Source organism: Xiphophorus maculatus, chromosome 19 (genome assembly GCF_002775205.1).
Source record: "Xiphophorus maculatus strain JP 163 A chromosome 19, X_maculatus-5.0-male, whole genome shotgun sequence".
Lineage (NCBI taxonomy): Eukaryota > Metazoa > Chordata > Actinopteri > Cyprinodontiformes > Poeciliidae > Xiphophorus > Xiphophorus maculatus.
The window spans coordinates 398,544-424,782 of record NC_036461.1 but is presented as its reverse complement, the minus strand read 5'-3'; the positions used below and the strand labels follow the sequence as shown (position 1 = coordinate 424,782).

The window sequence follows — 26,239 nt, the reverse complement described above, 5'->3', positions numbered from 1 at the left end:
TTGGGACTTCTCCATCCGCCTGGTTGTGCAGTGAGACTCACAGTAGGTCCTTTCCGCCCCTTTCTGTTTGCTGCAGCGAGGAGGACTTGAAAACTTTAACCAGAACTGAGGTGAAGCATTTCCCATCCAGCAGGGGGCGCTATAAATTTTCTTATCTTTATGACAGTGAAGTGTGGGATTGAAAAAATTGAAAAAAACTTGTGGATTATGTAGAGCTGTGAATACTTTTGTAAGGAACTACTCATTGTTCATTAAAGGTCCATAAAATCTACCAAAAAAGACCCTAAAATGCATCAATTACAAAACTTAAACAGATTCATACAGAAACTCATCCTGACGATTATTGGACTGTACAGTGTTAGAAGCATGAGAGAAAACTGGAACACATGTTCTCATCATTCTATTTATTTATTCTGCCAAAAGATAAAAACATTGATAATGTACCAGCAGGATCCTGGAGAAACCCAGAGGAACCAACATGATCCTTCAGGAACCAGGTGGCTCCAACAGGGACCTGGAGGAACTTGGATGTGAGGGTTAAGGTTAGATGATGATTGGTTGGGCGATCAGGGTCTGAGTAGAGTCGGCCATTCGCTGAAGGACTTCCAGAGGAACGGAAGAGGAACTTCTACATCCAGCTTCTCCTTCCCCACCCGGATGTACGGCGCAGCGCTCTGAGACGCCGTCTTCATCACGTTCAGACTCTCACTAACTGTCTGAGAGAGATTAGACTGCAACGTGCTGATGAAACCCTTGGTGGCGCTGTTCACGTTCTCCATGCTGAAGTCACTGTAAGCCTCATGGACCTTGAGTTGGACAAGGTCTTTGTACGCAGAGACAAATGTCTGTGCTTGGTCCGTCTGCTGTCTAGAGAAGGTTCTGATGTTCCTGTGAACTAATTGGACCAGTGGGGAAACCTTCAGGTTCTGATCTTCTACGTAAACACGGAGATGCTCTGCTTTCTCAGCCAGGAGCTGCAACACATCTTTAAGGGTCCTCTGAAGAAACTCCATGGCATGATGGAGCATAGCTGCTACGTCTCTCTTCACAGTCTCCATGATCTTGTTTCCATCAAGAACAATGTCAGTCCCAGGAACAGCGAATGCCATCCTCCTGATCTGCTCAGAAATCCCCTTCATGACACTGGAAAACATCTCCATGATGGACATCTTCTCCCCTGATCCAGGAACAGAGAAGTTTTTATTTTCGAGGAAGTCTCTGACCGGGCATAGCAGAACTTCTGTGCTGTGCCAGGTGTGCTTGAGGCCACCTCTGACCTCATCCATCAGGATGTCTGTAAGGTTCACCATATCAGTGAACCTTAGGATGTCAGAAGCTTCCAAATAGGCGTTCTTTCCTCGATCAGCAGCGGTTTGGACTGAGTCCTGCATCATGCTGACGAAAGCCTGAAGCTCCCGGTGAATCTTCTCTACCAGATTCAGCACAGCATTTCTCAGCTTCACAGAACCTCGGTTCAGGTCGAAGCCAAAGTGTAAGGTGTGGTACTTGTTGAGGAACTTGATCAAAGCATTGGTCATTAGAGGGATCCGGTCCTTGAAAACCCTGATCATATTGTTGACAGAGTCCCAACTCCACGACGTCTGCAGGACCAGCTTGTCTGAGTTCCTCAGCGATGCTTTGGCAGTGAGAATGTTGGTGTCCTGCTCAGGAGTGGACTGAAGACGAGAGGAGAAACAGCCTCAGCAACGTCAAAGTGTGGTTGGAAAGGAAGTGTGAGCATCAGAGAGGCTTACCAGATATCTGCTGAACACTTTTCCCTGCAGCTGTGACGAAGACCTTCGCTGAAGGTGAATACCCAGGAACCCGGCAGACGGAGACCACACGGATGCTGTGATGCTGTCCTTACGGGAGGCACAACGGACACTTGCATCTGTGAACATCTGGCTGGTGATGTCGACATCTAGGGTGTGACGAGACTCCCTGTGAAACAACCACAGTTAGAGCGGGTCCAGCAGGGAGAATAACCGCTGCTCAGGTGAGTCATCTGTAATTATAGACTGTTGACCTGAGGTTCCCTACACACGTCAGGAACCACAGAGCCATCAATGAGGTCACAGAGCTGCCCCACGCTGCCTGGACCTCATTAAATGATGCTCACCAATAGCAGTGCTTTAATTAGTCACATGACCTCCAGGAAGTAATACAACTGTTACATTATTTCCTGCTCTTTTTTATCTGTGAGCAATACATTCTCAGCAACATGTGAGCAAAGCTAAGGTTTGATCATTTATTCATGAAACGGTGGAAACATTTTAAAATGCAGCTCTTGCTGTGAGTGGGGTCTTCACAGAGGGGATTAGAAATCAGATTGAACCTGAAGATAACAGTGTGTCAGACTGATGAGGGTGAGAATGAAGCTGCAGGCATCTGCAGAACATAACAGTCTCGATGTGCAGAGTTCTCCTTCCTTAAAGGGTCAGAACCAGGCAGGCTTTATTCTGTGAATGGAGTAAAACGTGTAGAATGAAACACAATCAGGATTGTAATGCTTAATTCCTCGTCTACACAGATCAGGGCGGTTTGGTAAGGGGGAATGCAGTTCAAGTACAGGTTGATGCGACTTGGTTAGGGGTCGGTGCGGTCAGTAGCTCCACCCTAAACAGACTGTAACATTGTCCTATGGACCTATGAATGAAGGGGGCCCAGGAATGGTGTGGTATGAGTCTTTTGCAAAAGTCGTCTTTACAATGGAAACAGACAAAATAGCATTCTGAACCACTCAGTGGAAATAAGGCGTAAGAGAAAAACAGGGAATCCTTTATCCAAACAGGTGGATTCTTGTCTCATCTGATCAGACTAGGAGCAGTTGGAACACTGTTGCCTTGATCTGGGTTCAAATCCTGACCTGTCTCTGCATGCAGTCATTCTCCCTGTGTATGAGTGGGTTTTCTCTGGGTACTCTTGCTTCCTCCCACAGGCCATGAACACAACTGCCTGGCTCTCCAAATTGCCCTTAGCTCCGAGTGTGTCCATAGTTGTTAGTCCTTTGTGTCTCCGTGTTGCCCTGTGATGCACCGAGATGATCTGAAATCCTACTGGGAGCAACTGGTCATGGCCAGATTATGGTACAGAGGTGTGCACTCCTCTTTTGGACAGTGGAACACAACGATGCTAACAGTATCCTTCAGCAGCTTACCAGTTCTCCTCCCATCAGCTTGTTGGTTTGTCATAATATGCTCCCTGAGTGACCTCGTGTTAGGTAAATTGTATATATTATTATCAAATATTTGTTGGTTCATGCGCCTTTATAATGTTCTTGTCTTATATGCCTTTATTTGTTTCATCTTAGCATAAAGAAAGTTTCTGTGTTGTTGAATTACTTAGATTCCTTTCTCAGAAGGCCTCTGAGGAAGAGCAGAGAACCGTTTCCAACAGGTTATCGCTCAGCAGAAACTCTGCATCCTGACCTGCTAGATATAAAACCGTCGCTGTGAAGACGTACAACTTGCTCTGTGTTATCCTGTGTCTGGAACAGAATAATCTAGTGTGTAGATACCATGTGTTTTGTTAGTGACTAGCATTTGCGTTGCAATCGTGTGACTGAAGTGTTTTCCCCGCCCCTGTGAGACGCTCTCTGTAACAGGGATCCTAACAGCAATAGAAAGGGAGAACGGACACAGATGTTTTCAGAACGAAGAGATGTGAGACTGAAAACATCTCTGGCTGTTCTCCTCGCGAGGACAAAAGAATCTAACTCTCTTGTCTTTCTTCTGTTTGTTTAATCTGTCTCAATAGGTGTTTAAACCTGACACCTCGCTATAGTCTGTCATTTGGATCAGAACCAGTTACTTCCCACCAAGTGTCAGGATCGCTTCTTAGTTACTGATCGACCTCAAGTAGTGTGGTGATTTTACAAGCCTTTACTTTATGTGTTCAATCCTTTTTCCCTTCCATTTGATCATATATTAGTTAATTTATGGACATCTATGGTTGGGTGGCCTGCAAGGGTTCTTACTACTAGGTGAGGTGATGACCTCTGACCTGACCCCTGGGTTCCACAGTGGGCCTTCTAGCAGCTGCAGAACATTTCCAGAACCAGAGACTAAAGTCTCGGATCAGAGAAACTCATCCAGGCTTTAGTTTCTCTTTAGTGGCTTTGATTCCTGCAGCAGCGTCTTCACAGGTCTGATTGACAACCCAGCGGTCCAGAACGCTGCTGCTGGAGTTTTGACTGGAACCAGGAAGATAGAGACACCATCCGGTTCTACATGTGATGTGGAAAAACGGCCCTTAACAAAATGTAATGTTTCAGTTGACTGTGTTTCTATGACTTTGTATTTTTGTTGCTGAAATGTGTTGTACAAAGTCTACAAATAAACTTGACCTGACTGAGATATTCATACCAATTCCACTTTTGTCATGTACTTCATGTGTGATGTGTTAAATACTTATTTCCCCAGCAGTTCAATGTGAAATCCAGAGCTGCTCTTTTTGGAGACTCACCGGTTCACAGAATCTCCTCGAGAGAGTTCACGTTTTATCCTGAAAGATCAAAGAGTGCAGGAATTTAACTCTTTAGTTAGCATCTACAAAAGTGATTTAGTGGGTTTTTTTTAAATATCAAATGTTAATATAAACTTAGAACAAGAGGAAAAAAATGAAATGTGTGACTGATTGCAATAATCCTTCCTGGAAGTAAATCTGATGGCACTGAGAAGCTTGTCTCCCTCCACATCTGTAGGGAAACGAACATCAGGCACGTACAGAGGGGGGCGAAGGGGGCTTGAGCCCCTGCCCCTCCAGAGGTCTCTGCACGGCCCTGACGAACATGTTGGTTTAGCAGGTTTTTAGTAGCTTTTGGTGGAGGAATTATGATGCTGTGGGACTGCCTCTCTCACTGCAAAAACAGACTTGGGGGTGATTTCAGTGCAGAGAGATTTTGAGAGGAAATTCAGCAACCAGAGCGGCTTGAATCGCCACAGGGACCAAACTATCGATAGCATCAGTAAGGCAAGGCAAGCCAAGTTTATTTATATAGCACTTTAAAACAGTACCACTGACCAAAGTGCTGTACAATCACAAGATTAAACAAATAAAAATCAAAATTAAAACACATAAAAACCAACAATGCAGTGACATAAAACACTCTATATAATACATAAACATACGCAGATAAATACAGAAAAGCAGCATCTCAAACTGAATCAAAGGCCAACTGAAAAAGGTAAGTCTTAAGAGCAGATTTAAAAATTGCTAAAGAGGGGCAGTAGGGCAGACCTTCACAATAAAAGCTTCATTAAGATATACAGAGCACTGAAATCTAATTAACATAAATGTAATTAACTGGGTCAGTAATTCATCCATGGCAGAGATGATTTAGTGAGAGAGACCTGAGCTGCTGCTGCATCAACATTAATGATGGCAACACTGAGGCTCCTTCATCAACCAATTTGTTCTCTGCTGTATTTTTATGACGTTGCCTGAGTGTTGTTTATTTTGAAGCTTGGGGTTGGATGGACACTTTGAGACTCATTTTATGTTTTAAAACTGGGAAAATATCTCCTACACACCCATTCTTTATTAGCTCCACTTTATGTGAGGAAACTGATCAAATCTGGAACTACAACAAACAACCGAGATGGAAAACTAAAGGAAGTTTAGCCAAGTTTCACTGAAAATGTAGAGCCAACATTTATAACATCAACCAATTAGTTAAAGGGAGTCTGAAGTTAGCCAATTACAAGGCTTCTTTCTATGTGACATCAGAGCAGATCGGCATCGTTCGACTAGATGAAGGACATTAGTCGTAATGAGGATAGTCTGAATTATTCTCCTCAAAGAGATACAGAATATGTTGGGTAAAAATTATTATTGTTAGGAGAGATTATCCCAATTCGTTCCTCTGCAGCTAACAGCAGAGCAGGGAGTCATGATGCCAAACACCAACCTGAGTGGACGGTCCAACACATACTGCCAGTTCATGTTTCCGTCCCTGTGGATCAACCTGCCGTTCCCATTCAGCCGAAGCATCTCATCGTCATATCTAACAACTGCAGAGGCTGAAGAAACAATCAGAGATAAGAACATATGAGAACATGCTTCAAGGACTATGGAGGAATCATGTCTGTCCTACCAGTGAGATCATACTCCATGAAGACCAAGGTGGACGTGCAGCTGGAGCTGACCGAACCTTCGAGGTCGGGGTCCTTGTTGCTCACAGAGACAGTAGTTGACACTTTGTAGATAGGAGAGGAAATATTTAAAGTGGCACTTAGGGCACCAAGGGATGGGATGAAGATGCTGGAAGGCAGATATAAGACAACTTCTGGGATCACCACTCTTTGTTCTGGAATGACCATCGTAGGCATTTTGAAGTTTGAGATGTGACTTGTGATATCGTCCAGACTGATGGTGAAGTCTCCGATGGTGATGGATTTGGGTAAGGTGAAAGAAGACACTCTGATGTCAAACTGTGGAACCTTGAAGGACAGGAAGGACATCTTGTCCTGGAGATACTCAGTGTTAACATCATAACTGGGCACTGATATGACAGGCAGGCTGGGGAGCTTGATGTCGAAAGCTTTGGTGATGATCAGTTTAGGGATGTTCAGGTTCTTTGGGTCCACTGTGAAGGACTCTATGTCCAAGCTGGTAAACGGGACATTAAAGGCAGGGACGAGGACTGCAGGAGGAAGACTGACCTGATCCGGGACCACCACATCGTCTAATCTCATGTCGATATTCCTGATGGAGTGAGGGATTTCTTTCAGCCAGGAAGGCAGAGTGATGCTAAATGCCGGAAGCTGGAACATGATGCTGTCTTCCAGGAGATGAGCTGGTATTTGGTAGGCATAGCCATCCGTGTTTTTTGTGTAGACAACAGCAGAAGAGAAATTCAAAAACTGATCATCACCGATGTTTGACACTTCATCAAATCCGAGCACATCCCACAGCGTCCTCTGATAAACAGGAAGTCTGATGGACATCAGGAAGGCCAGGTCCCCCCCCACCGACCCAGAAAAAGCCATGCCTGCTTCAGATCCTTTGTTGAAGATATTCCAGTCAGAACCATGACTGACTGATCCCAGACGTTCCTCCACACTCCAGGAGAAGGATTGCTTCTCAGAGCTGATAACGAAGTTTATCTCCTGACTGAGACCGGCATTGGCCAAACTGCTCGACTGATCAGCTTCACACTTCACTTTAGTCTTGAAGGTTTTTAAAGGAACTAAATCCAGCTCTGCCCCAACAACATGTGTTCCACTCATGGATAAATGTCTAATCTGAACATTGTTCTTGCTTTTACACTGAACTGTTGTGAAAACCCGGCGTAGGGAAACATCAGAGGTGACTGCGTTCTCCAAATCAACTAAGAATAGGTTGCTGCTCAGGCTTCGTTTCCTCTTCTCCTGTTGGTTCATCTTTAAGCTCAGGGAAGTCTGGCTGGTGGTACGCAGACCATTAGCACTGATGTAGAAGGTTTTCCCATTTTCCAGATTGCCTGCAATATTAAACATGTTCATTGTCATCATGTCTGACTTTCCTTGAGCAGAAGATTCCAGTAATACATGAGAGGACAGAGCTTCGAAGTTCCAGGTCATGTCAACACTTCCTTTGCCTGCAGATGCAATCTGGGGAACATTAAACATGTAGCTCAGCTTTTTCTTGGACACAAGGCTCAGCTTGGTTCTTGTGTTCCCACTGAGATCCTGACTCATTTCCATTTGGAGGAAGGGAAGTTGAATCTTTACAGAGTTGGCTGCAGAAGCTTCCATGCTCCTCTTGGTGAGACTAACAGAACATTCGTGGTTGGCCTGAACATTGTTGTGCTCTAAGGTAGCAGTAGAAGCCAGTTTTAATCCCCTCATCCTTGTCAGACTGGTGGTCCCATCCAGTTTTCCATTCAGAACATCAAACACAGACACAGACACTGCACCGAAGCGAGCAATGATGTCCGACTCGTTGTAAAGGCCTGCGTTAGCATTCAAGGTGATAACGGTGGATTTAAAGGAGAAGTCGTAGGTTATGTTGCCCATTGCTGGGATCACTACGCTGTCCTGCACAGCTGGCAGGGTGAAACTGGGCAGCCTGATTTCACCCAAAGTTTCTGGAACATAGATAATAGGAAGCCTGAGAGATGGGAGCACAAAGGTGTAGGACGGTACGGAGAATCCCAGAGCAGGGACTCTGAAGCTCGCTGTGCTGACCTCCTTTGGAACAAAGTAACTGAATGCTGGCATCTCTGCTCTGAAAGCAGAAACCTGGATGTCCAGAAAGGGAATTTTGTATCCAGGGACCCTGAAGATCTTTGGAGGAAGACTGGATGTGTTGATTTTGTGTTTGATGTACTGTGCTCTTGCTTCATGGTAGGAATCTTTCAGAAGTGTGACCACTTTGTCTCTGCAAGCTTCAAATCGACCCTGGACGATTTCAAAGTTGTCCTTGATTGCACTGTAGATTGGTTCAAGGTGCAACTCAAAGCAGTGCGAGTCTGGGTTCTTGTAGTACTGGAACTTCAGGTCCAGGTCAAATAACTGTTGAGGGTTGATAAGCCAGGATTTCAAGTCACCATCTTCCCACAGAGAAAAGTCTCTAAGCTCAGGGGTCTGGATTTGGAAATAAGGTAAAGTTATTTCTGGGATAGAGAGAGGAATGGTCAGAAACTCCAAATTAGCCTCTCCCTCTGCTCTGGACTGGATGTGGATGTTCTTCTCATTGTTTTCTGCTGTAAGGTTGTGGCTGTATTTGTACTGATTGAATCTCACTAAAGCAAACCAACATGCGCTCTGCCTCTCGGAGTTTATCACGACACCATAATCATTCTCAAGGTCCACCTTACCGGTGAGTTTTAGGGGGAGCAAAATTTTGGAGTTCACCTTGTTCTTAACATCAACATTAATCTCAAATGGCCGGGCTCTGAATTCCCAGGAGTTGGACATGGTTCCTGCCAGACCTCCAGTGAGTTCAGCCGCATGGGAGACTATCAGTGCAGCATTCAGGTCTGCAACGTCAGCTTCTCCTTTTAAAAACAGAACGCTGTTTTTCACAAACGGGGTTTTGGAATCACATTGAGCTTTTACAGCAATATGGCTTAAGAGGGCCGATTCAACAGTCAGTGTGTGCTTTGACTTGAAAGCCTGGTAGTCTATGTCTCCTACACATGTAAGCTTTGCTGTGTTAAAGTCAACTTTCAATTCTACATTAGTTCTGTGGGTACCTTCATCAAAGAAGTCTTGAATGGACCACTTCCCAGTACCGCTAGTTTCACCAGTCACAGTAACCCCAATGGGGTCCATTTTTGCCATCATGCTTTGCTTCAGGGATGCTTGACTGGAAACTTCTAGTGTTGGGATGTCCAGATTGTGATTGTAAGATGTTTCTATTACTGCAGATACTCCACTCTCCAGTGATAAAGCTACACTACCAAGCAGGTCAGCTGTGTAAAACTGAGTGGTGACTTTTGTGGTAGACTTGGCCAGACTATCTGCAGGAGAACCAGGAAGTGCCAGAGAGCCTTCATGGTCAACTGAGAAGGCAACGTGTGTAGCCTTCAAGGACTGTGTGAATTGGAGGCTCTCCATTCTTGGAGCCTCCAGCTGAGTCTCGGCTTCAAAGGTGTGCTCCAAGACTTTGACTGGTGATTTAGCATGAGAAGTAAATATGGCTGTAAACTTTGGGTTTGACAAATCTGTAGTAGAATTCTCAATTTTGAATTTGTTAATAAGAACATACTTTGGAAAAGAAAGACTAAATTCTCCATGGAGTTTTCCAAACACTGGGAAGCAAATGTCAGTGGGAATCTCTGGAAATGTCACATCAGGAATTGTAAGCCTTTGCATCCCTGAGTCCTGCAGATTTAGTTTGGGAATGCTAATAGCTGGAAATTTTATTTCAGTAAGAACGATGTCTGGGAAGGTCATGTCTGGCAGCTCAGACAGGTAAAGAACTTTTAAGTTGCCAAAGATGTCTTCCAGGTTAGGCATTTGGATCTGAAACCTCCGGATGTCATCAATGATTGCCACTATCTTGGTTTTGATCTCATTGAAGTCTATGATGAAAGCAGGGATGGTACATGAACTGAGGATGGTGAATTCAGGTACTGATATGTGGGCTGGAATTGTGATTTCCTGCAGTTTATTGAGGTTGATGGTGAATCCTGGTATTTCCAGGTCTGTAAGAGGGATGGTAAAAGTGGAGACTTCAATGTCAGCTCTTTTGATTTGATCCAGAACTCCTTCTACCACCTGCTTCATCTGGTCAACAACCTTATCACTAGCCAGTGTCTTCATCCACTCCACGAGTTCATCAAAGTGGTCAGAAAAGAAGGTAACTATGTTTCTGTAGGATTCACTAGCTCTCTGGAGGTAGACCTGAATTTCATCTCTAATGTCCATGTCTAGAATCCGTTGCCTCATGTCCTCCAGAATGTCCTGAACTTTCAGTTTGACGTCATTGTAAAACGCAGTGTCAATCATATCCTTCAGCTTCTTCAAGGCATCGGCCACTTTGGTGTTTTTCAGTTCATCCAGATAGGTATAGACAGAATTTTGAATTTCTCTAAAAAACTTCCTAACAGCCTCAGTCTTCTTAACAATCTCATACTTATTGATTTCATTGTTCAGGTAATCTGTCAGCTCAACAATCTTAATATTTGACTCATCAACAAATGAGCTGTAGTCAAAATCCTTCATTGATTTAACTGTTGAGGATATGCATTCATTAAGGTTATCAATGCTGTTTTTAAAGTCAATTTCTCTAATCTTGTGTATTATACTGTGTAGACAGTCCAACATTATATTGTAAATCATCTCAAGTTTGATGGATTTTAGAGCTGTAACGATTGACTGCACAGTTTCTTCAATCTTCCATTCTCTAATAAGAACCACTGCTTGATCCATTAGGTCCTTGAAAATATCATCAATTTCATATTTTAAAAGAATATCTTTGCCGTAGGAGTACACTGTATTTAGCTTGTTGGGGACTTCATATTCATCTATCCAGTTGATGATTACCTCATTCATCGATTCCATCACTCTTGCTATCTCTGACGCTGGGATTTGATAGGAAAGCAGCTCCACATACGAAGCCCAGTCAAATGCCAACAGGAAGTTCTTCACAACTTCCACAAACTGGGAAAGGTTGAAATCCTCCAGGTTATTTTTCAGCTCAGACAGCTTTTCCCTGATTGTCTCCAGGATGTCGTATTTTGTATCAAGATCATGCAGGAATGCTGCACTGCGTTCCCTGAGCTTCTGTAAGTCCATTTGTCTGATGACATCCTCCATGAAATCAAGTGTTCTCACAAGCCACAGCTTAATTTGGTATTTTGCATCAAAGGCCTGAAGCTGATCTTCAATATATGAAAATACAGTTGTTATTTTATCAGTCAGATGCCCAGCATTGATGTACTCTTCAGATGCAGAGATGAAGTCATGTACCTTTGTAACTATGTCCACAATGTTTTTTTCTAAGATCTGTCTTATATTGCTAACACCAAGCTCCAAGTCATCCATTGTTACAGTGAACTCATTGATCAAGTAATCAAGTCTTTCTTTTATTTGATCAACTTTGTTCTCCAAGTCAAGATTTCTCATGAATCTCTTCACTCGTACTGGCAGCTGATCTAAGTTGGCTCTGAAGTCGGTGATGATCTGATTGATGTTTACATTTTCTATTAACTGTCGGAGGGATTCTAAAGCTCGGATGAACGTCATCTTAAAGTGCTCAAAAGCAGCAGGAAAGCTCTCAATGAACGGGATCTCAATGATATGACAGTCACTGTTTTTGTCATACTTTAGGAAGCCAGCCGTACTAAATGTTTGCGGTTCTGGTTTAGACTTCTCGTATCTGCTGAGAAGGTCTGTTAGGGCCACTCCTGATAACTCAAGTCCAACCTTCTCAGGATTATTATAAGCACTGATGCTCTGCTCATAGGCATGGTTGTTCACTTTGGAATTCACTTTCCAGTCCAAAGATTGGTCTTTTGGAGTTAACAGACCTTCAAACTTGTTGCTGAAGCTAGTTGAAGACTCTCTAGCAGGAAGTCTGTGAGTGGTCGATACCCGGCAGTCATGTGACCATCCAAGAGCTAGTGGGGTGGTTTTAACCAACAACATGCTGAAAAGCTGTCCGCTGTGCTTCCCATGGAGATTTAGTTCTCCAGCACTGTCCACAGATGAATCAATAGCCAGACTAAAAGGCAATGCCTGGATGTGAAGGTGTCCACTGAAACGTAAAGGTTCAGAACTTAACTTCGCTTCACACTTTGAGTTGGAGGAAAGTCCAGCAAATTCAAGTTCACAGCTATGACTTAAATGTGCATCCATTATGTTTCCAGATGTACTGTACTTCATTGAACCTGACCAATCTTTGTAGGTGAGTTCATAGGTATGTTTGATATTTTCTTCTTCTCTGAAAGCTCCATTCAGTGTTCCCCTGAGATCTGCCTTAAGGGGCTCAAGCTTCATGTGGCCTTCCTTGTCCAAATTGAGGTCGTAAAATCTGAGTCTGTTGTTGATGTCAACTCCCAGAATGAATGGTTTCACATCAACCTTGAGGTTTTGCCTGTAGTAAAGATCTTCACAGATGAAGTTATCCATCTTGGAGCGCAGGGATAAAGTCCAGAGTGTGAGGGTCAATTTATGGCTGTTTTCTGTCGACATCTGCCCCAGGGTTCCCTTCGTGTTACCAGAGAAAGTCAGGGCCCTTCTGTTCAGCACAACATTCATGCTGTTCGCTGTGGCTGCATCGTAAGCATGACCCTTAAGGTCACCATACAAAGAAGCCTCTGAAGGAGTGATTTTACCTCCAAATCCAAGTTCTCCTCTGCCTTCCTCAGCCATCACTTTGGTAGTTGAGGAACAGGATGCTCCATTGACATCAATTGCACCATCAAAGATGTTCTCCATTGTGACAGGGCTGCACTGAATGTTGTTGATTCCACTGAAGCTTAGACCATCTCTTCCAGCTCTTACAGATGCTTTATGCAAAGCCCGACCGACTTCAAAGGTGAGGGAGCCTTCAGAGTTAACCTCCACCCCGTTTGAACCCAGGGATCCAGTTATGAGTGAGTATACCCGACTGTTGTCATCGTCTGCCTGAGACTCAATTCTGATGATCAACATCCGGCTTGATACACCAAGCTCAACGATGTTATTTAGGGATTTCCCCAATGCCAACCCAACAGCCTTGCACTTCAGGGACAGTTGTGCATCTTTGTACTTGAGCTCTGCAATATGCTTAAAGACATCTCCATGGGTACTGGTTTTGGATACAACATTCAACTCAGAGTTTTCATAAAGTCCTTGGATCACATTTTGAAACTGGATGAAGGGGGAGTCAAAACGGAAGATGGACTCTCCTCTTCCTTCCCGAGCCAGAGGACGCAGATTGTAGCTGTGGCTATAAGAGGTGTTAGTGTGGAAAGAAGCTATTTTGAGTAGTCCAGTAAGATCACCATCTCCTGAAACTTCATCTGAATTGAGAGTAGACGTGGACTGAGCAGAGTAGTGGAGAGAGGTTTCAAGGCCTAACGGACTGGAGGCCTCTAACTTGTAATTGGCTCGAGCGTTCAGTTTCTCCGTCACTCTTAAGGTTTCCGTGATGCTGACGCTGCTGTCAAGGAAGATGTGGCTGAAAGAACAGTTGAGAAGATACTTGAGATTGTCTTCAGCTCTTCCTGATATCATCCCGACCCCTGGAAGCAGGCAGAGAGAAAATATACAGAAACCTGGTATTTAATATTCTCAGGAAAACACCTCAACAACACAGGACACTGTTTCAAAAAGAGAGTTTACCTTCAAGTTCATACGAAAGTAAGCGTATTGGGGACTGAGCCATGGCCTTGTACTGTGCTATGTAGCTAGGAATATCTACAGTGCTGTTGCCTCCAGAGATCGATCCTTCCCAGCTGTACAAGTTACTGTGGATCTTGGTCGATGCTTCAGCCAGTCCGAGAAGAGGAATGGGGAGATCCAAAGAGGTTGGTACACTGAATGATGGGAGTACAAACGTTTTAGCTGGTATATGTAACCCAATCAGTGGTAACTCTATGACTGGAAAGGACAAAGTCTTTGGAAGATTCAGCTCCTCTGACGTTTTGCCCCCAAGTGGAAGAGGGAGACTGATGATTGCCTTTTCTTTGTTGAACTGGTATCGAAACAAACTGTCACTGTTCAAATCAAATCAGGTACAAATTATGAGATGGAATGAAAGTCTTATTGATATTTAAGACACTTCAAATTTCTGTTTGAAATACTTACGACTGCAGAAACAGTTTCTCAGGCAGGGGTGGCAACATGAGGTCTGAGATGCTCCTCTTACTTCGAAGATTTGCAAGAGAAGGGAACTGAGCCGTCAGTTTGTCCAGCCAGTTGTTGCCTGCCTTCAGAGACAAATGAATGATAATTTATGATATGAAAGAAAGCAATCAACTCTATAATTTTATTGAACTTTTCCTGTGTAAAGAGAGCAGGATGGAGTTTGTCTATAAATAAACATTCAGAAACTGAGTGTGATATGCTTTATTTTTATTTCTTTTACCACTGTAGGCTGTAGTGTAGATGTTTGGAGTTGCCCTAACTGGATTTCTTGTTTTAATAACTACAGTATTCACTCAATTATTAGTAGGCTAACTGATAAATACTGCTGCATAAATGATGTAGCGCTTTCACGCGCTCCCCCAGTGTCTCATAAACATCCTGCTGCAGTATAATGGAAAACATTTGAAAATATATCATAAAGAAATGTCCATAATAAGGTCTTAGCTGTGGACACAGCGCCGTGAGGGTCCGTGCCGTCACTCAGGTCCGTTTAGAGCTGGACGCTTGAAACCCGATAACCTGATGCTGAACAGACTTGTAATATCAGAACTTGTTATATTGAGGTTTTTGTTCACTATAGTATTGGTGGCTTGTATAATTGGAACATTATAGATGTGGATTAAACCAGTAAACCCACTGAAGGACCAGGTACCAAATGCATGGCCCGCCACACTTGAGAGTTTTCTGGACTAAAAACAACAAAATATTTGCTGACGTGAATAAACATTTGCACCTCAATCCCTTTGGTGACTATATGACGCAACTTCATGTCAGTCTTTGCCACTTTCTGCTCCAACATATCATCGATGAGCTTCTGGAGCTGCATGTGACGATCTTCCGCATGTGGAATCATCTTTTTTATCTCTGCAGTCAGGTCTGTTTTCAGTTCCAGCTGGACTTTATCTTCATCTGAGGAAGGAAAAACCAAAGAATAGTCCACTATGCAGATAATTTAAGGTTTTAAAACCAGAATAATTCAGACACCAGCAAAAAATACCATATTTTAGAGAAGCTTTCTGTTGGTATGAAGCTGCAGGGAGGTGAAGGACTGATTCCAAGTCCATCAGCACATTCTCCTCATTTTTCAGGGTTGCAGTGATGGATGCAGCCGTTTCCAGAGATGGGATGTCCATCTGGAGCTGCATCATGACCTCCTTCATCATTTCATGTCTGCATTTAAAATAAGAGCATGGACTCTTGCAGCAGGGCACCGTGAACTGCTGAGCATTGATTTCCTCCAGAGTTTTCAGGGACTGACCTGGCACGTCCTGCTAGAGAGAACTGTGTGACGTTCCTGTTGGTCACGTCGATGCTGAAGCCTCTTGTCTTCCGTCCGTCTCCATCCGTCCGGGTTACAGCCAGGCTGACGGTCGCCTCCACGTCACAGTCAGGAATGAGCAGCTCAGCGGAAAAGGTGTTTTTATTCTGGTTGTACTTGACAGATGCGGTAGCCTCTGTTGGCTCTTCACCTAAATGCAGAACAACTTTAACTCATCACTTGGGTTTCATCAGAACTATAGAAACAAGCAGTTTCAAAATAAAATGCATCGACTCCGAGATGTCTGTCAGAAAACAGCTCCGAGCTTTCTGCTAGGTTTTAGGCCACAGCTTCACTGCTGTGGATATTTATAAATTGAGAGTCCATGTGGTTTGTAGACTCTGACTCCAGTTAAATGTGACAGGAGACTCAATGTTAATATTCAGAAATGACCTCAGCGCAGCCTGAAGGAGTTCCTCCCATCCAGTTAAAGAACAACTGCTGTAATACCAGTGTAGCACCAGCAGGTGGCGATCATGATGACATAACCCAGTGACTCCCATCCCTGGTCCTCCACACATTGCCCTTCACGTTTCAGGTGTTCCTTTGCTTCAGCCAGGTGATTTCAGTTGACAGGCGTTTGTTGAACTGCAATCAGCTGAATCAGGCAAATTACAGCAGGGAAACATTTAGAACATGCAGAGCAGACCAGGGATAGAAAACACTGCCCTAAGGGACCACAGAGTCCAGACCAATGTCCTCATACTTATTATTATTATTATTGCAACTGGGACTAATGGATAGTCTTCTAACTGGACTGTTGTGCAGTTGCAGCAACGGCCCATTAACTCCATCAGAACCCAGAGGATGGCCCGCATTGCAGCCGTCAGTCCTGGAAGTTTCAAATCCTGGATCCAGGATGTAATGAGCCCGTCTGAACGGTTTCATCGGTGGGTGGACCGGTACCTTCTGCCCTCAGGGTGAGCTTTAGGGATTGAGCTTTGTGTCGGCCCTTTCTGCCCTCCTTCAGGGTCTCGTCGCTGATGGAGGCCGTGTATTCAGAAACTTTTCTTGTGGGCTGGAGTTCAACTGCAAACCTTCAACGAGTGACAACAGTTTGACGTTCTTAGTTTATCTGGGTAAAATTTAATAGAAGGTAAAATGAAATAAATCGGTGTCTCTTGAAGCCATTGTGACTGGAGCAGACGTTCATCTTACGTAGCGTCTCCAGTCAAAGGGAAGGAAGGCGCCTCTTCCACAGAGGAAGCATTGGTGTAGCTGACCACTGTGCAGAGGTTGAGTCCTTTAAGCAGAAGCTGGCAGTCGGTGTGGTCAACCCGGTCCTCCACCAGAGATGGCACCGGCTTAGTTTGTCCGGATGAGATGGACAGCAGCTTGTTGCTTCATCCAGACACCAAGAGAAGAGAGAATGAACACCAGAACAGCAACCAGAGGAAGAGCTTCATTTGCTTCATCAGAGATGCTGCTGACCTGATGCTGAGCAGCGGACGGTTGGACTTTGGAGCTGGGATGGACACTTCAACCTGGTTCTTCTTCACAGTCACTTTGGCCTGAAATGAGCTCTCGTGGTAGAAATTAGTGAGCATCTCAGTTCCTGCATCCACGTAGTCTGGAAGGTGAACGCCCATATGGGTAATGAACTCCAGCCCTCCTGAAGGCATAAAGGACACGCCAGTCTGCAGAAAGGAAAAAAGGGAGCAGGTGAAGAATGTAGAGGCAGGAAATCCTGATGATGATGAAGAAAAAGGGATCTACCACTGTGGAGGGGGTCAGGCCTCCTCTGGCGCCGGCAGCAAACACTCCAGACAAGGAGAACTTGAGAGGAAAACCAGAGGCAGTGGGGAGAGAGAAGGAAGTCTCCATGAAGACATAGTGGAGAAACATCTCATTTTCGGTGCTGGAGGTCAGCTTGGAGAATACCTGACGGTGACGTAACACAAAGTGGATGAAAGGCAGAGAAACGTTCTAGTTTCATTCTGGTCTCTGAAAGGGGTAAGTACTTTCAAAAGTTCTGTAAATCATGTAACTATGACCATCAACATTCAGAAATGTAGCCTGACTATTTTCATCCTGGACTGATAAATTAAGACAGTCCCTAAAATAGAAGCATATCATCCCAATAAATACTGAAGTATTTCTACAACTTTCTGGAAGTCTGTCTCGGAGGAGGAAAGTGTAAGGTCATCCAGGTGAGTAAAGAGTGGCATCATCTGCATAAAGGTGCACTTCAGCTGTAAGGAGTCTTAAAATCTTATGAAAATTAAATATTTATCTTCAAAAACACACTGTCAGGCCCCATCAACCAAACCAGCTGCTTCGTATCCAAACCATGACAAATTAACGTCATGGAATAAAAGATCAAAGCATGAAACATCGCATAGTTAATCACAGCAGAAGTTATGGATTGAGGTCAAGAACGCGTCGAAGGCATGTCCGCCTTTCAACCATCGGAGAAGAAAGGCGGCATTTCAGTCAGGTTTTCCCACCTAGTGTGGAACCGCAGCGATCCTTTCTGGCATTACTCAGCTTTAACGAGACGTTTGTACATGCAGGTGATCTGTGTGAGAATAGTCGGTTTGTTGAGACAATCGGTTGCCTGGATCATTTTGGCAAAGAGTCAGCAAAGCCAGTCTGACCTGTGCAGGTAGTTCTCTGATGAAGACATGGAAGTACATGAACAGAGTCTCAAACATTTTTCTCATTTCACTCGTCTTCATATATCCGATTTCATCGCCCAGCAGCCGGAGGAAGGCAGTAGCTTCAGGAGCTGCAGAGACCTGAACGTCATGAAGGAGCTGCTGGAAGCCGTCTTTGATTGCCTTCAGATGAATGTCTGGAACCTGAGGAGACATCAGCAACACTCATTTCATTGAAACCCTCCTGTAGAAGCCTTAAAGAGGTCATGATCCCAACAGTTGCTGCCACCTGTCTCCTCTTTCTGCCTGGACCAGGGGAAATCCGGTCCAGAACTCCTTGGAGCATCGGAGCTCTGTCGCCTACAAACCTCATCAGCCTGGAGAAAGATTCGAGTAGGAAACCCTTCTCTCCAAAAAGAGCCTCGACTGTCGGCTCAAATCCTGCTCCTTCAAGCCCAACCTGGAAGGACACTTCCTGGTGAACCATCTTTCTCTTTCTGGGTTTTTTCATCATGAAGAACTGATCTGCTGTCACCAACCTGAAACATATCAAAGCTGCGATCGTAGGCCTTCAGAGACGCCTCCAGCTTCATCTCCTTGGGCAGCGTGTTCCCGCTGTCAAAGATGACGTTGCTCTGGACTGAGCCCAGCGGGGAGCTGAGCACGTAGTTCTTGGACAAACCATTAAACACGGAGTCGGTGGATGACGGTTTGTCCTGCAGAACTGCCCCAATAAGCTGTCTGAGTCTGGAGACGGAGACAGCATGTTCAGAAACCATCCCACCGCCTGGACCATCAGTTCCTCCCAGTTAAAAACACACATTACAATTTATTTAGCGTAAAAAAAGAAAAACAGAACTGGACTCAAAGGATTGGAAGAAGCAGCAGAAGTGATTGTTGCCCTCAATGATTCAATTCAATTATAATCTGCCTGTTTACTGCCAAGTCTGAACAGGTTCTAAAAGACTCGGAGGTCCCACCAACATCCTGGGTTCAAAGCAGAACAACCGGACCTGCAGAGAATCAACCGGACCGCTGACGATCAACCGGGTTAAATTTAAAAAATTTAAACATTCATTTAGTGAAGATTGGAGGAATATCTAGAGCAGGAAAAGAGCAGGGTTGTTCTGGTTAAATCTAAGGTCCAGCATTTTGAAGGGAAGCAGTTAGAGTAGGTCAAAGGTCATATTTCAGGTGTTCTGTGCTCTACTCCAGACAGTCTAGCTTTAGCATTTATTGATGATCTCCTACCAAAACCAGAAGATCCTCAGACAGGATCCTGATAAATATGAATCCGGCCATGTTTGGAGATGTAATCTGATTACTCACTCAGGTTTCTCATCATCAGAGTTCTGGATGTTTTTTAGGTGGGAGAGCACGAAGCTCTTTAGCTGCTCATCCTTCTCGCCCAGCAGGCCGCTGCAGATCTCCCTGATGAGGGCGGAGTCTGGGTCCTTCATCAGCACCAGGTACGCTACCAGGCGTTTGTCAGCGGGACTCCGGGGGTCCTGGTACGCTTCCAGCAGGGAGCGCCGAATCTGTGCCCGACCAAATATTCAGAGCTCTTGTAACAACAGCAACATTTTCTGCTAAAAAGCCAAATAACCCAGAACGTGTTTGATTCATGAGGAGTCCCACCTCAGCAGTAATGTCCATCAGCCTGAAGGCCTGGATAGCTGCCTTCTGATTGGATAAGGCAACATCTGGTTTCTTCATGCATCGCAAAATCGAGGAGATGAGTGATGGGCTGACGTCTTGCATGGCCCGACCCATAACACCAACAACCTGCAGGAGAGGAAGAATCACACTCCACCAGCTGGTGCGGCACTGCTTCAAATGCTAGTGGAACCTCACTCACCCTGAGGACCAGGAAGGCCTCCTCTGTGGGATCTGGAGCGGGGTCCCGGTCAGGGTCCCGTACTTCCTCTGAGCAGTTGTTTAGGATTGTCTCCATGAACTTTGACACCTCAGTGATCTCTGGAGTAACCTGTCCCTGATAGAACCTGTAAGCAAACATTTACAGCTTTCAAATCCCCAGCTCCGTGTTACAGCTGGGGCGTTAGCATTAGCATCAAACGTTAATGTTGCTTTCGTAGCATTTTGATAAAAATGTCCTCTAAAGTTATTCAACTCAAACTGACAACCTAGGACCATCAGAGTGAATGTTAACATGAACATAAACATTAGCATGTGCGTTAGCTTTAACATTAGCATGAACCTATTTGAATTAATGGTTGACACTACCAAGACAACCTTACTTGATGCTACCAGGACAACTTAACCCACTTTACTCAGTGGGTTAAGTTGTCCTGGTAACTGGAGGCCCTTAGATCATCATCCATCCATCCAACATCCAACCATCATCCATCCATCATCCAACCATCAATCATCCATCCATCATCATCCATCTGTCATCCATCCAATCTATCCGTCATCCATCCATCATCCATCCATCCAACATCCAACCATCATCCATCCGTCATCCATCAATCAATCATCCAGCATCATCATTCATCTGTCATCCATCTGTCATCCATCCATCTTTGGCCCGTCTCTATTTTAGTTTCTATTGTTCTTTAACTCCATCCGCTTTACTTAGTCAAGTTTAGTTTATTTAAGGGTTCCTCTTTGTCTCATCATGGGAATCTTAACAACAAGTATTTCTCTGTCCAATCCTGACCCTGACTGCTCACACAAACACATTAGCGAAGACCTCACTGTCCCTGTAAGACATTTGGACTCCCTGTTGCTGAAGCCCTGACTCACTTTCTCACAGTTTTTGCCAGAGCGAACATGATGGCCTTGCTTTGTTTGTGCTGAGCCATGCTGAGCATGTCTCTCACACGTGCTGCATCCGGATTGGCCTGCAGAGCTAGCGCGTACACCAGAGCATCCACCTCCAGGGAGACCCTGTCAATGGTCCAGATGACCTGCATGATGGCACTAGTGCACTCTGAGGTTCCACACTGGAACAAGGCCTGGAAGGTCAGCCAGTTGGACACTTGGACCATCTCAGCAACCGTCTGGCTGAGGGTCTCGTTCCTCAGGACTCTCAGGTTGGAAACCAGCTTGTGGAAAAGGCTGGTCCGTTTCTGACCCTGATCTGTGCTTGTTAGCACCACCAGTTCCTGCAGGGTGTCCAGAACGGCATCCTTCATCTGGACTGGAGTTTTGTCTTCTGGTTTATCAAAGTGGAGAGGCTTTGCCTGCAGGGGGTCTGCATCTGTGAGCAACAAGTTGGTGTTTTAGGTACCAAGTTTTAAAAAAGAAAATCCACAGCATTTTTAGAAATAACAGCTCACCAAATCTTCTGCTACTGGTTCTTTTTACACTTTGAAGGCTCAGATCCTGGGTCACCGCCGATGAGATCCCGTTCTTGCTGAGATGCAGACGACAGTGTGGATAAAAACCTTCAATACTCTCCAGAAATGCAGCTCAGCTCTGAGTCAAACTCACCCGCTGGAGAACGGCAGGTATATGTGCTTTTCGGTGCATTTGGCTGTGGTGATGTGTGTTCCTCTGTTATCAAACTGGTATCTGCAGCTCTGAGTGCTGCTGATGAGTTTTGAGATGGGGTTGTGCTGAAAACCAATCAGTGAGCAGTTATTTCTGCTCAGTAGAACCAAAAGCAGCAGGAGGAGGAGCTTCTCCCAGCTGTTACATGCTAGCATGGTGAAGTGGTTTAAGTTGGTCCTGGCAAGTTTATCTAGTCTAGACTGGATAAACTTGAGGACAGTTTCTCTCCAGGTTATCCATGATGTGAGGCTGGAGGGTCAGAAAGTTCCTGAGACTTTGAATGTTCCTTTACAGCCTCTGTGCTGCGGGTGAAGCTGCACCCTGCAGGCAGGTTACACTTTCCAGAAGTCAACAATCTGCGACATAAAGCAAAGAGTGTTTTCTCACCAGCTGCTGCAGCAGAGCAACTGGGCTGCTGGTGACAGTCCTGCCGTAGAACTGGTCACACTGGGACAGATCTCTGGAAACACTGGCGTCTGTGGCAACATCCTGCCTGGAATGAACCGTGACTGTGGTGAGACAGCGACCGTGGACCGTACTCTGAGGGAAAACACAAACACCAGCTCAGAGACCAGAGATCACTGTTATTCTTGAAGCGTGTGAAGATGGTCCTGCTGTCTCCGACCAGTTGGACACTAACCAATAGACCAGTCCGTCCATCCTCCATGATGGGAACCAGGAATGCAGAAATGATGCCTCTCTTGACGTTGAGGATGTTGATGGACTCGTCCGCCTTGGGGTAAACCTCCACACGGCCGTTTGAGTGGACGCTGACCTTCAGTGGACTCCTGGAATAAGACACTTGTGTTTCAGCACAAAGTAACATTAATTAGGAGAGAAATACAATTTTCTGAAACGAGTAATTAACACAGATTTAGCAGAGATTTCGCTGATGCTCTTCAGGAGATAATTTGGTGTCAGACCAGGAATCCGTCTCATCTCTGTTCTTCTCTTTAGTATCTTTTGATTGTCACCGGATCTCAGAAATGTCACTGCTTGTGATGCCTGGATCACAAAAGGCAGGTATAGTAAGAACTTCTCCACACAGTTCTTCATAACGAACAAGGAATGACTTTTATCATCTTAGGAACTTCACTAAAATTACACATCCATTTCTCTGTTGACCAGTCCGCTTATATTTGAACCAAAACAAGGAAACATGAGCACATTGCTTCAGTACTGGCGCCTGTTCACTGACCAGGTTGAAGCTCTAATGGACTGCTGCCTTCCTATCTGTGTGTCTGCAGCTGAAACCTCAGGTTCTCCGATCTCAGGGTCTGCGGCTTAAAGCCAGAAAAGACCTGTTGGAGCGGGCTTTTTCCTTTCTGGACCAGTTTCTCTGCAGACTGCAGCTCGACACATTCTGTTTAGGTTTTAAAAGCCTCTCAGGTTTATGCATCTTAGTTTTATTGCTTTTCTTGACGTCATTTTGGTTTGATCAGTTTTTTATCCATACTGTTATGGTTTTTATTCCAACAGAGCGCTGTGCAGGCTGTTGTGTCATTGGTCAGAGGTTTATGGGATTGTTTAATGCACTCAGACAGAAATGTTCATCTGGTTTATGTATCTGCAAGAAACATGAATACTTTTGAGAAATGTTTAGTGAGGAATTATCTACATTTTGTATGATTCTTCACTAAATTACTCCAACGCCTCTCAGATGGCTAAAAACTCCTGAGTGGAAGTTGCAACATTGTCGTCCACAGAGGAGTCTGTCTGCAGAAAGGTGGCGCTCTTTCTGTGATGCTTGGTTAAAAGAAACTGGAGGTTGCAGAGAAGGAGGGGAAGCCTGGCGGTTGAAGCAGGAAGTGAGTCCCCAAGCGGTCTGCGTCGCCGTGTGTGAATACGAGCGTCCCGAAACTCGGCGCGCAGTCACCTCATGTGACATCAGAAGTGGAAACTTTCCTCAAAAACCAATCGAGTGAAGCTGTTAAAGTTTGCAGCTTGAAGTGTCCTGCTGTTTTTCTGGGATGGATCTAAACTCATCCAGGCCTAAAAATGCTGAAGTCAGTTCGCTCTGCTCAGGTTTTACCGATATGCGCTCTGACCTCTCCATGACGGCTTTGAAGGTGTCGGAGTCGGGTGCCGGGCCGTAGGCCGCCTCAGCCCGAGTGTCCGTGGCGAACGCTTCGCTGACGGTGCAGTCTCTGGTGTGCATGATGAACCTGCACATCTGGGGGACTTCAATCTCTACCTGCAGACGTGGGACGAGTCAGTGAGGGGACCTCAGATAAGAGCTGTTATCAGTTCAACTGTTTTTACCTCACAAGTGACTTTAGGTCCATTTTGGAGGCTAGCAGAACCCGGCACTACGTTCCGGCCCTCTGCGCTGTACCGGTACACATACTTCCTCTGGACCTTAAATCTGGAAGCCACTGAAAAGAAGCATCTGCATCTTTATGCTGAAGGCATCACTTCAGTCAATGTCATATTTCTACATCCTCCTGTACGTCAGACAACCCCTCCAATACTGGACCAGCTGACCTTTGAACCCTTTCTGGCAGAGCTCCTGCTGCTATTTCCAACAAACAGGCCATAAGCTCAGAGAGCAGCATTGATCCATCAGCAGCTCTGTGTCTGTTTGCTCTGGATCGACCCCTGACCCCACATGTGTTTGTGTTAGATAACTTACTCTGACATGAAGCTGGTTCCTCCACATCCTCTGGAAAACAAACAGCAGAGTTAGAACGAAGCAGCTGATGATCATCAACAGAAGATCCTAATTAAACCCAGATCAGATATTCTAAAGGTAGAAATCTGGAGAAGGATCCAGAAACATTTCTGCTGTTCCAAAAGAGTTCAGTGACCACCGTCATTGATCAGTAGAAGAAGAAAAGAACCAGCAGGAGACCAACGATCAGGATGGATGGATGATGGATGAATGATGGTTGGATGGATGGATGATGGATGGATGGATGAATGATGGTTGGATGGATGGATGATGGATGGATGATGGTTAGATGGATGGATGATGGTTGGATGATGGATGGATGATGGTTGGATGGATGAATGATGGTTGGATGGATGGATGATGGTTGGATGATGGTTGGATGATGGATGGATGATGGTTGGATGATGGATGGATGATGGTTGGATGGATGAATGATGGTTGGATGGATGGATGATGGTTGGATGATGGTTGATGATGATGGATGATGGTTGGATGGATGGATGATGGATGGATGGATGAATGATGGTTGGATGGATGGATGATGGATGGATGATGGTTAGATGGATGGATGATGGTTGGATGATGGTTGGATGGTTGGCTGATGGATGGATGATGTTGGATGGATGAATGGTTGGATGGATGGATGATGGTTGGATGATGGATGGATGATGGTTGGATGGATGGATGATGGTTGGATGGATGGATGATGGTTGGATGGATGATGATGTGTTGGATGTCATCATAGATTAAGAATCATTGCAGAGATGTGAGCTGTCTTGGTGGTTGCTATGGTGATTCCCAGTGTTTCTGGAGCCCACAGCACCACAGACAGATCAGGCCTCCGCTGTGTATTAAAGGGTTAGTCGCGTCATCAGCAGAGTTTCCTCCATCAATCAGCTTTTTATAAAGTATTAAAGTATTGATCTGGGAAAAGTTAATAATCATTAATCAATAATATCATATAATAATTAATGACCTGAAAATATTTAGCTCTACAAACTCTGGAGCCGCTGGACGCTGCCAGAGTCACCATGGCAACCTTTACTGGTTGATTCTGAATAGCAGAACCAGAACCAAGACGTTACCGCTACAGATACGAATCAGCAGATCCTGCAGCCAGCTCACAGAACCGGGTCGGTGATTACAGGTCCAGATGTTCTGAAGTTCTACAGGAAGGTCCAGACTTACGTGCCAGAGCGACGCTCAGCAGCAGGAGCAGACACAGCGGGCCAGAACCCATTCTGGGCCCAATAACCGGGTTGATCTCTTGGGTTTTGCAACCGGGCCAAACAGACGAGTTCTGCTGGTGTACCTGGAGTGTCCAGCATCGACTGTAGCGGCTCCAGTCCGATCGGATCTTTTATCTGCTGCGGTATCAGCCGGGTCAAAGTCCAGACTGTGACCCGGTCAGCTGGTTCTGATTCCAGTTCCCTGCAGCTCCTCCTAAAATCTTCTGGACATAGTTCTGGTTCTGGTCCGGTGGTCGAATTCAAGGTCTTCCCAGACTCCAGCAGGACGGATCCGCTGGACCTCAGAACCAGAACGATTTAGAATGGGTCCAGAAATATTCACACCCTGCTAGAGTTCAGGAGCCAGCTCCCATCCATCCAGCGCTGTAGCAGTTCTGCTTGGGTCCACCAGGAGGCGCTTTTCATAAAGAACCAGGCTTTTATGTGAACCAGGAGCTGAAATCATTTTTAGAGGAAATAATTTTCAGAGATCTGACCTTGAGACGGACTCGACTGTTTGAGAGTAGTTTTATTTTGAAAGCTGACCTACAGCGACGGTATTAAGGAGCAAATGAAGGAAATACTTTAGTATTTTATCTTAGTAGTTGTTTTCGTCCTGGTGACTT

The 26,239-nt window shown here is 45.1% G+C and overlaps 1 protein-coding gene across 2 annotated transcripts; it reads right to left on the bottom strand.

Annotated features, from left to right (window-relative positions):
• Positions 1-384: 384 nt before the first annotated feature.
• On the bottom strand, positions 385-25,708 carry apob (apolipoprotein B). 2 transcript variants are annotated; one of them, XM_023352859.1, is made up of 29 exons: positions 25,573-25,708; positions 24,346-24,375; positions 23,976-24,088; positions 23,762-23,907; positions 22,354-22,501; positions 22,101-22,253; positions 21,654-21,778; positions 21,500-21,576; positions 20,964-21,420; positions 20,056-20,200; positions 19,836-19,982; positions 19,527-19,735; positions 18,737-18,944; positions 18,487-18,657; positions 18,198-18,401; positions 17,317-17,481; positions 17,032-17,237; positions 16,759-16,941; positions 16,507-16,637; positions 15,541-15,751; positions 15,280-15,452; positions 15,016-15,191; positions 14,223-14,344; positions 13,758-14,131; positions 6,095-13,657; positions 5,909-6,020; positions 4,465-4,503; positions 1,755-1,941; positions 385-1,676 (listed from the first exon to the last, which is right to left on the bottom strand). In XM_023352859.1, the coding sequence occupies exons 1-29, from the start codon at positions 25,622-25,624 to the stop codon at positions 567-569; spliced, it is 13,137 nt and encodes a 4,378-aa protein (XP_023208627.1). In that variant the 5' UTR covers positions 25,625-25,708; the 3' UTR covers positions 385-566. The 2 variants fall into 2 exon arrangements, with proteins under 2 accessions (XP_023208627.1, XP_023208628.1); XM_023352860.1 differs by lacking the exon at positions 4,465-4,503.
• Between the last annotated feature and the right edge of the window lie 531 nt (positions 25,709-26,239).

What these genes read in the sequence shown, in the direction of transcription:
- apob (XM_023352859.1), bottom strand. Translation starts at nt 25,624, where the DNA reads ATGGGTTCTGGCCCGCTGTGTCTGCTCCTGCTGCTGAGCGTCGCTCTG. An exon ending in GGAACCAGCTTCATGTCAGA is followed by an intron (nt 24,089 to 24,345) that starts GTAAGTTATCTA and finishes GCTTCTTTTCAG; the next exon opens with TGGCTTCCAGATTTAAGGTC. An exon ending in ATGGACGGACTGGTCTATTG is followed by an intron (nt 22,254 to 22,353) that starts GTTAGTGTCCAA and finishes GTTTTCCCTCAG; the next exon opens with AGTACGGTCCACGGTCGCTG.